Source organism: Cryptococcus neoformans, chromosome 9, assembly GCF_000149385.1.
Source record: "Cryptococcus neoformans var. neoformans B-3501A chromosome 9, whole genome shotgun sequence".
Lineage (NCBI taxonomy): Eukaryota > Fungi > Basidiomycota > Tremellomycetes > Tremellales > Cryptococcaceae > Cryptococcus > Cryptococcus deneoformans.
In genome coordinates, this window is record NC_009185.1 from 586,373 (window position 1) to 599,576 (window position 13,204).

General features: G+C 49.2%; 5 protein-coding genes across 5 annotated transcripts; 4 read left to right on the forward strand and 1 right to left on the reverse strand.

Moving 5' to 3' along the window:
• Nucleotides 1–2,379, reverse strand: CNBI2120 (hypothetical protein; the record flags this gene model as incomplete). Its single annotated transcript, XM_768505.1, has 5 exons — nucleotides 1–318; nucleotides 369–496; nucleotides 547–1,071; nucleotides 1,124–1,719; nucleotides 1,769–2,379. 5 exons carry the CDS (start codon nucleotides 2,377–2,379, stop codon nucleotides 1–3), a joined length of 2,178 nt encoding a protein of 725 aa, XP_773598.1.
• A 302-nt stretch (nucleotides 2,380–2,681) lies between these two features.
• On the forward strand, nucleotides 2,682–3,755 carry CNBI2130 (hypothetical protein; the record flags this gene model as incomplete). Its single annotated transcript, XM_768506.1, has 4 exons — nucleotides 2,682–2,993; nucleotides 3,048–3,258; nucleotides 3,296–3,462; nucleotides 3,522–3,755. The coding sequence occupies 4 exons, from the start codon at nucleotides 2,682–2,684 to the stop codon at nucleotides 3,753–3,755; spliced, it is 924 nt and encodes a 307-aa protein (XP_773599.1).
• Nucleotides 3,756–4,136: 381 nt separating this feature from the next.
• On the forward strand, nucleotides 4,137–7,476 carry CNBI2140 (hypothetical protein; the record flags this gene model as incomplete). The annotated part of the gene is made up of 22 exons (XM_768507.1): nucleotides 4,137–4,325; nucleotides 4,388–4,405; nucleotides 4,471–4,477; nucleotides 4,537–4,563; nucleotides 4,632–4,723; nucleotides 4,780–4,793; nucleotides 4,852–4,908; nucleotides 4,961–5,216; nucleotides 5,267–5,304; nucleotides 5,359–5,452; nucleotides 5,508–5,722; nucleotides 5,774–5,795; nucleotides 5,850–5,854; nucleotides 5,900–5,969; nucleotides 6,024–6,125; nucleotides 6,185–6,283; nucleotides 6,337–6,621; nucleotides 6,673–6,756; nucleotides 6,809–6,883; nucleotides 6,933–7,188; nucleotides 7,236–7,284; nucleotides 7,338–7,476. The coding sequence occupies 22 exons, from the start codon at nucleotides 4,137–4,139 to the stop codon at nucleotides 7,474–7,476; spliced, it is 2,193 nt and encodes a 730-aa protein (XP_773600.1).
• A 465-nt stretch (nucleotides 7,477–7,941) lies between these two features.
• CNBI2150 (hypothetical protein) lies at nucleotides 7,942–10,956 on the forward strand (the record flags this gene model as incomplete). Its single annotated transcript, XM_768508.1, has 4 exons — nucleotides 7,942–7,984; nucleotides 8,048–8,207; nucleotides 8,276–9,486; nucleotides 9,536–10,956. 4 exons carry the CDS (start codon nucleotides 7,942–7,944, stop codon nucleotides 10,954–10,956), a joined length of 2,835 nt encoding a protein of 944 aa, XP_773601.1.
• Nucleotides 10,957–11,449: 493 nt separating this feature from the next.
• On the forward strand, nucleotides 11,450–12,868 carry CNBI2160 (hypothetical protein; the record flags this gene model as incomplete). Its single annotated transcript, XM_768509.1, has 5 exons — nucleotides 11,450–11,723; nucleotides 11,779–11,839; nucleotides 11,948–12,090; nucleotides 12,142–12,513; nucleotides 12,567–12,868. The coding sequence occupies 5 exons, from the start codon at nucleotides 11,450–11,452 to the stop codon at nucleotides 12,866–12,868; spliced, it is 1,152 nt and encodes a 383-aa protein (XP_773602.1).
• Between the last annotated feature and the right edge of the window lie 336 nt (nucleotides 12,869–13,204).

Here is a 13,204-nt window from a genome sequence, read left to right on the forward strand (position 1 = left end):
CTACTCCTTCTTCCTTTCAACCTTCACCTCTGCATCCTCTTTGACTTCTTCAACTTGATGTTGGCCTTCTTCTTCCGACACGGGTTCAGGCCCCTCCTCCACTTCGCCGACCTGTATCTTGGCCAACTGTCCATCCACCATCTTCCTAAACTTGCCGTCTCTTCTTGTTATTAAGTCTTCATAAGTGCCGTCCTCGACAACCCGACCATCTTCCAAGAGTACAACCCTATTGGCGGATGCGATGGACGAGAGACGGTGCGCAATAAGAATGACAGTGATGTCGGAGTTGGCGAAGAGATCATTGAGAGCGGCGTTGACCTGTATCCTTCATTAACTCGCGCGCTGTCATATCAAAAAGAGTAACATACAGCATGTTCGGACTCAGAGTCCAAAGCACTTGTGGCTTCGTCCATCAGGAGAACCGAGGGGTTTCCAACAAGAGCACGAGCAATGGCGATTCTTTGCCTTTGACCGCCAGACAAACTGTTTTTGGTGACTACACATGGATTGTCAGTCAAGTATTTCATGAGATATGATCACACTCACTCAAAGTGTCATAGCCTTGAGGAAGCTTCTCAATGAAGTCACAGTGGGCGACCTGCGCTGCTCTCTTGATGTCCCCTCGAGTAGCATTGGGATGGCCATATGCAATGTTCTCTTCAATAGTACCGCCAAACAATACGGGATCCTGTTGAACCACACCAATGCGCGATCGCCAGGACTCGGGGATGTACTTTCGAATGTCGTTGTCCGAGAAAAGGACAGAGCCAGAAGTAGGATCGTAGAATCGGAGAAGAAGAAGTTGAATCGAAGATTTACCGGAACCCGAACCACCAACAAGAGCGATTCTTTCTCCCTTATTGATTTTCAGGTTCAGACCATTTAGGACCTTGGCATCAGGCCTAGAAGGGTACGCGAAGTCGACATTCCTCAATTCAATTGAACCGGCATCAGTCTTTGGCAAGAGTTTACCGGATGAGAGGGGGATGGGAGAAGGGAGAGCATGAAGACCAATGATACGTTGAGAAGCACCGACACCCTTCATGAGGCCAGTGAAGAATCCAGCAAGAGCTTTTTGAGAAAAGGTCAGCAGCGATTAATTAAGATTTGGAAGCAGGCTTACTGTTGAGGGACCACTCAATCCAGTTGACGTAGATGAAAAGGGAAGTCATATCACCAACTGAGATTTCTCCTCGCTTGACCAGCACACCACCGTAGATTAGAAGACCAATCATTCCAATGTCTCCGGCGACCTCGTTGGCACCTTGGAAGATACCGTTGGCGACAGTTTCTTTTTTCTGGAGCTTGTAGACTCCATCGACCTTGGAAGCATAAAGTCCTTTCTCCATAGCCTGGGTATTGGATGACGTGATCGTTCGGTGGGCAGATAAACGTTCCTCGGCGAGTTTAGACATACCGCCCATCGCCTCTTGAGTCTTCAAAGATAATTTGCGGATAAATCGGCCATAGAAAAAGGTACCGAGAGCGATAGGCGGAATGATACAAAGCATGACAACCGTGAGAGTAGGAGAAATCAACCACATGGCACCGATACCAGCACCAGCACCGAGGACAGCCTTCAGACCTTCACCGAGATTTTCACTGAGTGATTGGCCGACAATCGAGGTGTCTTGACCGAGTCGGGAAAGAGCGTCACCAACCCCAGAGGCCTCGATGTGGGAAGGAGGCATAGAGAGGTACTTGTCATAAGTTTTGTTCCTGCAAAGCGTCAATAAAACTCATATCCTGTAACTGAAAACACACGTACCTAATGCGAGCAACCGTACGCTGTCCAGCAAGTCGAAGGCAAACACTTCTACCTGAATTGGCAGCCGCACCAATCAGCAGAACCACTGCCAAAGCTCCAGTAGCATGTTCCAGGGGTAACCCAAACAGCAACGTTTCTTCAGAACCCGGCGCAAAGAAATCGATAATTCGGCCGATAGCCCATGGAATGGACAAGTTGACAGCTGTAGAGACCGAAAGGAAGGCAACGCCGACAGTTAAAAGCTTCCATTGCGGCTTTGCGAGAGTGAGCAGCTTCAGAATAGAAGAAGTGTCTGGTTTTGCGTCTTTTCCGGGAGAAGTGGGAGACGTAGTAGGAGATGCTGTAGCGGATGGGAGTTTAATTGATGCAGGTGGATGTATGGGGATAGGAGATGGGGCGCGTTCTTCCTCAGGCTCCTTCTCTTTATCGATCTTCTCTTGCTTCTTGCTGGATTGAGAGTAATATCGCAGTCTCGATTGAAGCAATAGCGCTCGTAGTTGGGGTTGTAATGTCGCTGCGTGGGCGGGAACCGGGATGTTGGCGGGGAAGCGTCTCCGGAGCGGGGTACGTATGAAGTTCGCTGCCAGGCCTAAGCCTTGTCTTGACAGCATTATTGTACTCCTGAGCGGATTTTGTGCCCCGTATAGAGAGTGTCGTCTTTTATAGGTTTAGCGGAAAGAGAAGGTGCAGAGCCGGTTCCAGAGAAAAGTCAAAAGTCCCAAATCCCCTCCAAAGCGGATTAATTCGGGATTTAATTTACCCCTCAAATTTCAATCTCATCCAAAAGTACTTTTTGTTTACATTCACTCAAGAGCTACCACCTTGCCACAAGAAGCCAAAATGGTCAACGCAGCACGAAAGAGTAAGCCGTTGTCATCTAAACGAAGCTTGTCACTGATGCATTGTAGATCTCATGTCCCGTAGGAATCACAAGGAGCGGGCCCAACCCCTCCACCGTGCCCGGCTCGGTCATCTCGAAAAGCACAAAGATTACGTGCACCGTGCACGAGACTACAAATCCAAGCAAGAACGTATTCGAAAGCTTCGCGAGAAGGCGGCGTTTAGGAACAAGGATGAGTTCTACTGGGGTATGGTCAAGGGAAAGACCAAGGGTGGTGTGGCTATTGGAGAGCGAGGGTTCGAGGCGTTAAGCACTGAAGTCGTCAAACTTTTGAAGAGTCAAGATTTAGGCTACATCAGGGTCCAGATAGCAAAGGATGAAAAGGTAACTCCCGCTATTACCTTCCGAAATCCGTGACGCTAAACTCGACACTTATAGGCCGTCACTAAACTTCGGGCAGAACTGGAAGTCACTGCTCCCGCTTCAAGTGCTACTGAAGAATGGTCCGCTGCGTCTGAGCTAGCTGAGGTGGAAAAGCTCGCGGAGATGGGCATTGTCCTCAGTCCTGCTTTGACCCGCAAGAAAGGAAAGGGAAAGGGCAAAGCGCCCTCAGAAGGGCATGTGGTATTTGTCGATGAACGGTCTGATTGTAAGTCGTGGTCTGCCGGATGTTGCTGACATTCTAGTTGAAAATTACGGGAATGAGTATGAAGAAGAGGAACAGCAGGGAACGGAGGAAGAGCAGATCGACCTGGGTTGGGAAGAGCCACAGCCTGTGAAGAAGAGAAAGTCAAAGGCTGTTGAGCTGGCGAAGGAGGAATTCGACGAAGAAGCAGCAGCTCAAGAAGCAAGGGTGAGTCTGTCTAAATATATATATTTATCATATGCCTTCGACTAACAACTCCATTGAAGGAATATCGTCTACAACTTCTTTCAGATCTTTCAGCCCACCTGAATCGACTCAAACTTTTGCGTCAAGCCGAAGCTAAGTTAGAAACAACGAAAGGCCTTATGGGGAAGGGCGCTGCCAGAAAGATACGAGATCACGGCTGGGTGGAAGACGAGTCTCAACCGGAAGATCGTAACGGGGACAGGAAGAAATGGCAGGGCAAGATCTGGAAGTGGAAGATGGAAAGGAGAAAGTAGAGTTGTACAATATATCCTTGCGATTACACGAGTTTCCTTGTTTCATTATGTATGTTACTCTACTATACTGCGACAGTCGATAGGTTATTCCCATATCCTAAAATGTCCATCCTGGTTGTTCTATTCGTCATTGCCTAACGAATGGCTTCATTCTGGTGGCAGACACATATTCACGCAAATCTCTTCATCTTTGCAGCTACTCGTCAAGTCACGTGATCCATTGTTATTACCTCCACCAACGTCATGACTTGTTATGTTATGCGGGCGCCGCCGGCGAGCGACTTTGTGACAAGGAAGACCGACGTCTACCGGAAGCTGCTGTTCGATAATAGTAATTCAGAAACGGGACTTGTCTCTACACCACACTCGCTACGATTTGTTATGCCTCCTCGCAAAAAGGAAGCCAAGTCCTCTCCGTCTCTTCCAGCCTCATCGTCGCCTTCCAGTAGCGCTATCGAGGGAATGCCCGCCCCTGCAACACCTAATCTACGACAACGGAGATCACAAAATACAGATAAGGAAGCGCGTGGGAAGGATAATGTCGAGTTTAATGTCAGATTGAAGAAGAATGTAAGCATCTTTATGTTCATCACCTTGATGGAGCCACGACTGACTGTTTCTCATATCTGCAGAATGATGGGAGATATCATGTAGGTGGTTCCGCTCAAAGCAAGAAGCACGGTAAACCTGACCTTTGCACATTAAACGTCAAAAGCTATTAGGTTGGTTTCGTTTGTTAATTTTTACGGAAATACAAAACTGAATCCCCCTTCTCCATTAGCTCCAGGAACTCCTTTTGACGAGATTGGTATGCCTGTCTTGTGCCGAAAGTTATAAATGAAAGGCTTAACCAAGTGGAACTTGGGTCAAACATAGACCTTAGCGAATACTCCTTCTTTTCACATCATGATGAAACTCCAAGTCAAGATAAGCCCACCAGCTGGAAACAATGGATCTTTGGACGCAAAGTGGGTCTACTTCATCTAGTATCTCTGCCGCACTGGACGCTTACATCGCTACACAGTTCTTCTTTTCTGCGTAAGATATCTCCCCATGTCATTCATTGCATGCAGTATTTATGCTGACCAACTATCAGAGGTATTTTGCTAGGTATTATCATCGCTATTTGGGCAATGGACTTTTCGTCCCTTCCGTAAGTCTTCTCGAACTTGATATGGTGGCACTTTGCTCATGCCTTTCCTCAGGGCCGATATAAAAGATGTCTGGACTGCCCTACCCACCTCTTTAGATCCACGCGACCTGATTTCCAACTTGACTGTAGTAGACACTGCCCGAAGAGCTTTGGAAAATCGAGATTTTACGGTGGGCGAAGCGGTGAAAGCGGAGTTTGGTATCGAGAAGCACCACCCAATTATTCTTATCCCTGGTATTGTGTCAACGGGTTTGGAAAGTTGGGGGACAGAGGTCGTGGCAAGGAGTTTTTTCAGAAAGAGATTATGGGTGGGTGTACGATCCTTTATCCTAGAGTACTGTACCTAACAAGACAACAGGGGACATCGACAATGATTAGAGCTGTATTGAGTAATAAGTCAGTTATCTGAAATCCGTAGCCATGGAATGCTGGCATTATTGACCAATGTAGGGAACGATGGGTACAAGCTCTCAGTATTGATCCAGAGACTGGTCTGGACCCACCGGGATTCAAGATTAGAGCTGCCCAGGGTCTGGATGCCGCCGTATGTTTGTTATGTATTCATCTGGATCCACGACCTCTAACATCTTGCCATGTAGTCCGAGTTCATTCAAGGCTACTGGATCTGGCAGAAGGTTGTCGAAAACCTGGCTACCGTGGGATATGACACCAACTCTATGGACATGGCTGCCTATGATTGGCGATTGGCTTATTACAACCTTGAGATCCGAGATGCTTACTTTACAAAGCTCAAGAACAAAATTGAGATGCTTCACTGGCACAACAAGCAAAAGGTTGTACTTTGTTCTCATTCGTGCGTAAAGTGATAACAAATTGTGATCGTACGCTAAAGTATTTGTGACAGGATGGGCGGAACTCTTCTAGTCGTGAGCAGATCGGCACAATGTCCCTATCATGACCCTTACTAACTGTCTTCGCAGTACTTGTTGGTTTGAAGGTTTGCTGGGGATGTGAACTGACCTTTACATAGTTTGAAATGGGTTGAATCTGATCCTATTGCGAACGGTTTCGGTGGCGGTGGTGGCCCCCACTGGGTAGAGGTACGTACAAGGCTCGGTAAGAAGTCATCAGCCAACAGCATACATCTTTTGTAGGAACACGTTGAAGCTTGGATCAACGTCGCAGGTTCCTTGCTTGGTGTAACCAAGGCTATGACGGCCTTCTTGAGTGGTGAAATGAGAGACACCGTGGAGCTTGTAGGTCTTCATCTTATTCCATTACGCCTAAAACGAAGAAACTCACAGTGCTGCGGCAGCATCCCGCTGGATCATGGGTACTCGAGAAGTTCTTCTCAAGAAGAGAAAGAGCCAAACTCTTTAGGCGATGGCCCGGTAGTAGTTCCATGTGGCTAAAGGTAAGTTCGCCCTCGCTGCTGTTACTGGCGCCTGTCTGATTAGGAGCGCCTAGGGTGGTAACCGAATCTGGGGTAATGAGAGCCACGCTCCAGATGACCCTGAGGATGCTACCGATACACATGGGCGATTCTTTTCTTTCCGTCACCCAGGGGTATCTCCTGATGACAAGTCTCTCTCTGAATGGACTGTGTCGCCCAACTTGACAGTGAATGAGGCGGGACCCTATATTCTTACTCATACACCTCCATCGTTTCAAAGAATGATGGAAAGCAATTACAGCCAAGGATTCGAAACTGATGAGAAGAAGTTGAAGGAGAACGGGAAAGATCATAGGAAGGTAGGCTCAGTCTATTCTGGACACATGGAGAAGTTGTCTAATGGCCGGAAGTGGTCAAACCCTTTGGAGGTTCAATTGCCGGATGCTCCGTCAATGAAAATTTACTGCTTGTATGGACATGGTAAAGGAACTGAGGTAAAATGTGAAAGATCATTTATATTCTGTCAAAGCTGATCAAGGCGTCAAGAGGTCATACTGGTATATGCAAGGAGAGTATGAGCAAGATGAATCTCGCTCTGATGCAGCGGGTGATCAGGCCTACGTAAGTGCCATGCACTTTCAGCATATGGTTTGGCTGAATTGCAAGTTAGTGTGACGCCTCTGACCCGTCCAACGGATGTGACAACTCTACTGTCAACCGGACAGCTCTGGACTTTCCTCTTGCGCGTCGGCATTGGATCGATTCTGCTGTTACCATTAAAGGGAGTAGCCCAGAAGTTCGGTCGGGTGTGAAATTTGGGGATGGCGATGGGACGATTCCAGTAGTCAGTCTGGGCAGTATGTGTGTCAAGGGTTGGAAGGGTAAAACCAAGTGGAACCCGGCGGGAATAGAGGTCATTACGCAGGGTAAGTATCCAGGCACAAAGGAAAATATGATGCTGACGTGCATATAGAGTACAAGCATACACCTGAAGGCTTGGACCTTCGGGGTGGCGCGCAGACGTGAGACTCTTTCCATGATCCATTTTAGAGCAGGCTGACAAAAGCTTATGCAGGGCGGATCACGTGGACATCCTGGGCGCATCACCTCTAAACTCTGCAATCCTGAAAATTGCTGGTGGGCGCGGAGACCTGGTGACTGAGCAAATCGGAAGCAAGATTTTAGAGTACACTGAGCGGATGGACTGGGATTGATAGTGTCCGTAGCATCATTGATAGACGCACGATGGACAGTAAATGGGCTGCGCGATTAAGATGTTGTGCAGGGATTGACGCGACTGATCATGACGATGATTGCTGTGCCTGGCGGGAGAGGCGCGTTGGTAGCGAGGTGTGCGGTGTGCGGCATTCGTTTGGTGCAGTCTCATTTCCGTTTGCACGCGTAGACTCTTACTGCGTGTATGCTTTGTACGGTGTAGTAGTGCTTGCAGCCAACAACGCGCGTCGCCCTCGTCCCCGAACAGCGTGCTCCCACTGCCAAGCGTGGACACACTGCACAGAGACGCCCCGGCACCTCCCACCGCCCACTGCACGCCGCGGGTGATTAGCCAGCAAGAAAATCTCACAACTCTTGCACCACTCCATCTCCATCCGCAACCTTCAATCCTATAACTCTTACTTCCTCCTCCTTTTCCTTCCTTCCTTCCAACTCCGTCTATCATGTCATGCCCACCCGCTCCCAACCGCATTCACCAACTACCAGGTACGTCATCGCGTCCCTTTTTTACCGCACTGTTCGTGTGCTAACAACGTCAACCAACCACAGTCCGCGTCTCCTACTACATCCCTGCTTCCTCACAGACCTACTCTACAATATTTCCGTCATTACAACAAGTGTACATACATCCTCAATCTGCTGGTGGAGACGACGAGACATGGGGATCCATATACCTAAAAACTGTGGTAAAGGGGGTTCTGGCCGCCAGGTGGGTCTTGTTTGAACACGTCGAAAAGGCGCCCATATCACTGAACCAGCTGACCATCTCTATTGCAGTCCTGAATTACATCCTGCCTATCCCGGAACATCCGACTTATCTCTCTACGTCCTGGATCCCCGCGAAACATATTTTCGTCGTGCACGCGTCGGCTCAGCCCACCATGGCAACACCGACACGACTGGTAGCGAAGTATGGACAGGTAAAGGTCTTGTTTCTTGGAGCCTCGCGGAACATGGCCAAGGCAAAAACCTTATCGCCGGTCGGCTAGAACGAGACGTAGCGTTTACTACGGCGATCAGAACTCAGGGCATGTCTGCTCTTGAAGCTTTGATGGCGGCAGACCAGATGGGTAATGTAAGCGAAGAAAGCTGGGGTATTGACATCTCATTGGGCTTGAACATGGGATTAGGTGCGCCTGGAGGCTTCGCACGTGCACGTGCGAGCTCGCCGGCCGTGCGGAGGAGGCGCTCTAGTTTAGAGAAGGAAGAAAGGGGACATATAACACCTCCTTATCCTAGACAACAAAAACGCGCGTCAGTCCCGCCCGCACCGCAAACTTTTGACATCCAAGAAAAACTTCCCGCCCACCCATCATCATCTTCTTACTCCCACGACCAGCCCTTTAGACCCGGTCACAATATCAGTCACGCAAGCTCCCCCATCGACCCCCCTCGTGCTCGTGGTCGACCAACCAAATCTGCTAGTACTGGCGGCCGTCCTCGCAAGGTCACTGCTTCGTCACACAGCTCCTCCACTTCTATTGATGGTGCCGACCCAAGACAACGCCCTGCACATAGTCAACGACCATACGAAATCCCGCTTCCGTCCTCTGAAGGCCCTAACGTCTACGATGCCCTATCTTCCATTCCCGAAAATATCCTGGCACGTCCCGAATCTCTCACACGCGAGCAAGCACAAAGACTACTGGCAAGCCCTGCATTCATCGATATGCTTGGAAAAATCACTGGCACCTCGATTCCTACGGGCAAGCCCAACCCCAACAACAAGCGCCTGAGAGATGGAGAGGAACCGGAGTTTCAACCTCCGAAGCGAAAGAGAGGAAGACCGACGAAGGCTGAAAAGGCGGCAAAGGAGGCTCAAGAAGCTGCCGCGAGATTGGCGGAAGCTGTCAAACAAAAGGCCGAAGCTGTCGATGGTCCACAAGAGGACTCGAGAAACCCAGTATGCTGGAATTGCGGCAGAACGAAGTCTGCCATCTGGAGAACCAAGGTGATGGAAAATGGACAGAGTGTGAGAGTGTGCAATGGTACGTGATCATTAGTAGTGCATGTGGATTTTATATTGACCTTAAACAGCTTGTGGTCTTTACTGGAACAAACTTGGGACTATGAGGCCACCCAACCTTTGGGCAGACGGCGATGACGATCGTCGAAGCGAACGCGCGCAAAGTACATTCTCCGAGGCTCCATCAGAACATGGACCAGCACATCGAGTTGATAAACCGCTTGCTCGGGCCCAAGAGTCATTTAAGCGGACATTATCTGCAGCGGTCGAGCAAGATGCTAGGCGTATGGCCACCCGCCACAAGGGTCGGGCGCCTACTTCTCCCAACAAACATTCAAAACTTGGTCCAATGACTTCCCCGCCTCGTGGGTCTGCTTCTGCAACAAAATCGTTAAAGCAACGCAAATACACTGCGGCCAGTTCTCCCGGTGGCTTCGTAGAGACGATGCACGATTCGTTCGAGTCGGAAGTTAATGAGGCTAGTCCTGAGGATGAAGATGAATCTCCTCATTTCCGTGCCCGCCCTGCTCCTCATCCCCATCGCCTCACTCGTAATCCACCTTCCAATACTGATACCAGGACGCTCGACCTTCCTCTCAGCGACGACGGTTTAGGCAGCGGCGCATCTCGCGGCAACAATGAATGGAACGATGAAGTCTCTGCATTTTTCGATGTGGAGGGCTTCTCAATGTCCACCATGGCCCAACATGAAATTCCAGAATACAGTCGTCGTCACCATCGTCAAGAGGTTATTCAAGAAACGAAGCTCGGTGCCCACCGCTCAAATCCTATCCACGTGACTTCGTCGTCGATGATGGAGAATGGGCATGTTGGCACGGATTCTACTCTTGAGGAAGATACCGTACTTTCACAGTTATTCAACCGTACCTCTTCCATTGCAGGGCCGGGCTCTTCTCCTTCAGGGTTTGACTTTTCCCAATTACCCCCTTCTTCGCCGCCCATGTCCGTTCTCAGCTCAGATGCTCTTCCCCATTCTGCACTCCTTTTGTCGAGCCCTGTGAAGAAGAACACTCCTAGTGTATCTGGACAGACGCCCAGTGCGTCTGGCTTGACGCCCGTAGACGGCAACCGCTTGCCTCAGAGCAGCTCCAAGTTGAGACACTCTGTCAACGCGGGTGACAGTCACGATAACGATAGACAGGCTGGTGGAAACGGTGGTGTACAGCAGCTAGACTTTGAGGGTATTCAGAGGATGTTTAACTTGATGTCCCATCCCGATTACGTCTCGCAGGAAAATACGTCTGCCGGTACGAATCACACCCCTCTTTCGACGTTTGAAGACCCTCAATACGGTGCTTTGAACGAGTTGATTGATGGTCTCGGTGGAGGTGCGTCCGGGATGAAGGTGAATGTAGGAGGGGAGGTGGTTTGTGGAGGAGAGGGCGAAACGAGCAGTGCGAGTGCAGTCTTGGCAGACGGGAATGGGGAAGACATCTTTGCATCATTCTTGGACGGAGGAGCGTTTGTGTGAGAGAGGGTAAAACTAGCATTGGACTTTACTTTTTTTAATACGAATAACAACAGACTCGGCATTAATATGATGTTGTAAATATAATAAGCTCACAGCAGATAGTCGTTCACACGATTATTGAATAATGATGCATCGACATGGCTTATTTCTGTACATGTATTCGTTGAAAGCGAGGAAAAAAGGCAAGATCGGTCGGTCAGTCGCGAATAGCCGCCCGTCCCGTAATTAAGCCGGTGGCACGAGAAGGCACGGCGATGCGAAGAGCCCGCCGACTTGCGGCCAATCAGGTTCGGCCGATTACACATCGTCTGATTCAAGAGGCTTTGATAAATTTCGTAATCGGCTAAAAAGCACGATTAATTATTAAAAATATTTTATTTTATTAGACTATTTTAAGCGCGGCAATCTCATTACACACATAAAATCGAACCTTCTCATCATCTTCCCATTTTTTCTTCATCTATCTTTTTGCAGTGCCCCCATATTCACAAACATGTCCTCCTGCTGTGGTGGTAACAACTCCAATGGCTGCTGCAAGTCAAACTCGCAGCAAGAATCAAACGCTGCAGTCCCTCTCCTGCGTGGCAACAAGAACTCCAACGTCAACTCTCGCCCTAGCTCCAGTAACGGCACCAGCTACGGCGCCATCTGGTCAGTCGACAATGCTGCTCATCCTTCAAACAGAACACAACAGCTTCAGGATGTCTTGGGAGATGTACAGCCGCTCGGAAGCAAGTGTGGTGCACACGAAAGTGGCGGCCAGTGTTGTAAGTCGCACCTTGAATGCCTGTATAGAAGTTGATAACTGACTGGTGGCGATAGGTAAGGACCTCAAGGGAGATGATGAGAGACATTTGGTCAGCCCCGAAATTGTTCGTGATGTGTAAGTGTGATATTTTCTTTACGTAGCACTGGAGGATGTTGGCGCTGACCAAGCCTTCCCTCTTCCTTGTATCTTCACTCCACCCGATCTGCTGGGAACTGACTACAGTGTTATCGGCCTTTCCGATGGTCTCACGGTCCCATTCGCTCTTACTGCTGGCCTTTCGTCTCTTGGTAGCTCGTCCCTGGTCGTGACCGGTGGTCTCGCCGAACTTTGCGCTGGTGCCATTTCTATGGGTCTTGGTGGATACCGTAAGTTATATCGTCATAACAATGTTAGCAGTCGCTAACTTGTTAATTTAGTTGCATCTCAAGCCGAACTTGATCACTTCCACTATCTTCGACGACAAACACAAGCTCGTGTCCTTCGATCCTGTTCTGGAGAGATGGAGCGTGAAATCCACTCTATCCTTGGCCCTCTCGGTGTCAAGGAGCCTCTTTCCCGACTTGTTGCCGAGGATCTCCGATCTGTTGAGGATGAAATTTACGGTTCTTCAGGTGCTGAGGGATCTGAGGGTGTTATGTCAGGCGCCAACGTCGTATCTGAGAGTGGAAATAAGAAGTGGGCATTGCTTAACTGGAGACCGAAGAAGGTCGAAGAGGAGGATGGTGGAATGCGTGGCAATGAAGAGATGGGTATGACTGCATTCTTGCTCAAGTTTGGTGAAGGCATGGGTAAGTTGCTATTCCGTTTTCGGTCGCAGAATTGCTGCTAACGACTACTGCAGAGGAAGTCCCCGTTTCTCGACTGTATATTTCTGCCCTTACTATCGGCCTCTCTTACTTCATTGGCGGCCTTATCCCCCTCATTCCTTACATGGCTACTTCCACAGCCGAAGAGGGTCTTCTCTACTCTGCTATCGTCACCTCTATCATCCTCTTCATCTTCGGTGGTTTCAAGACGTACTTCACCGGCGCCACCGGTGGATGGTACGGTTACGCCTACGGCGCTATCAGCACCATGATTGTTGGTGGATGTGCTGCTGGCGCGGCGTTTGGTTTGGTCAAGGTCCTAGACGTGCAAGATTAGAAGTTATTCGGCTTGAAGGTGGGGAGGACATGGATGCTTGTTGAAACGCTCTCCGATGAGCTTCTCGGGTGAACAGAGTGCTGACGAAGCTCTGTAATATGTATTGCGGGTTTAGCTGGTCCCATTTACTTTAGATAGAATTTTATTTCATATATTTCGAACTTGGATTCTTAGTTTCTGGCCCTTCACGGGAGTGGGCCGTATGTACATACTAGATTGGGATCATATACCAGCCAATGCAAACGCGATATGTACTCTAATACTGTAGTGAATCACTTTACCCACTGCTGTACAATTATTTCAACGAAGTAAACAGCTGAACAAACGATACTGATA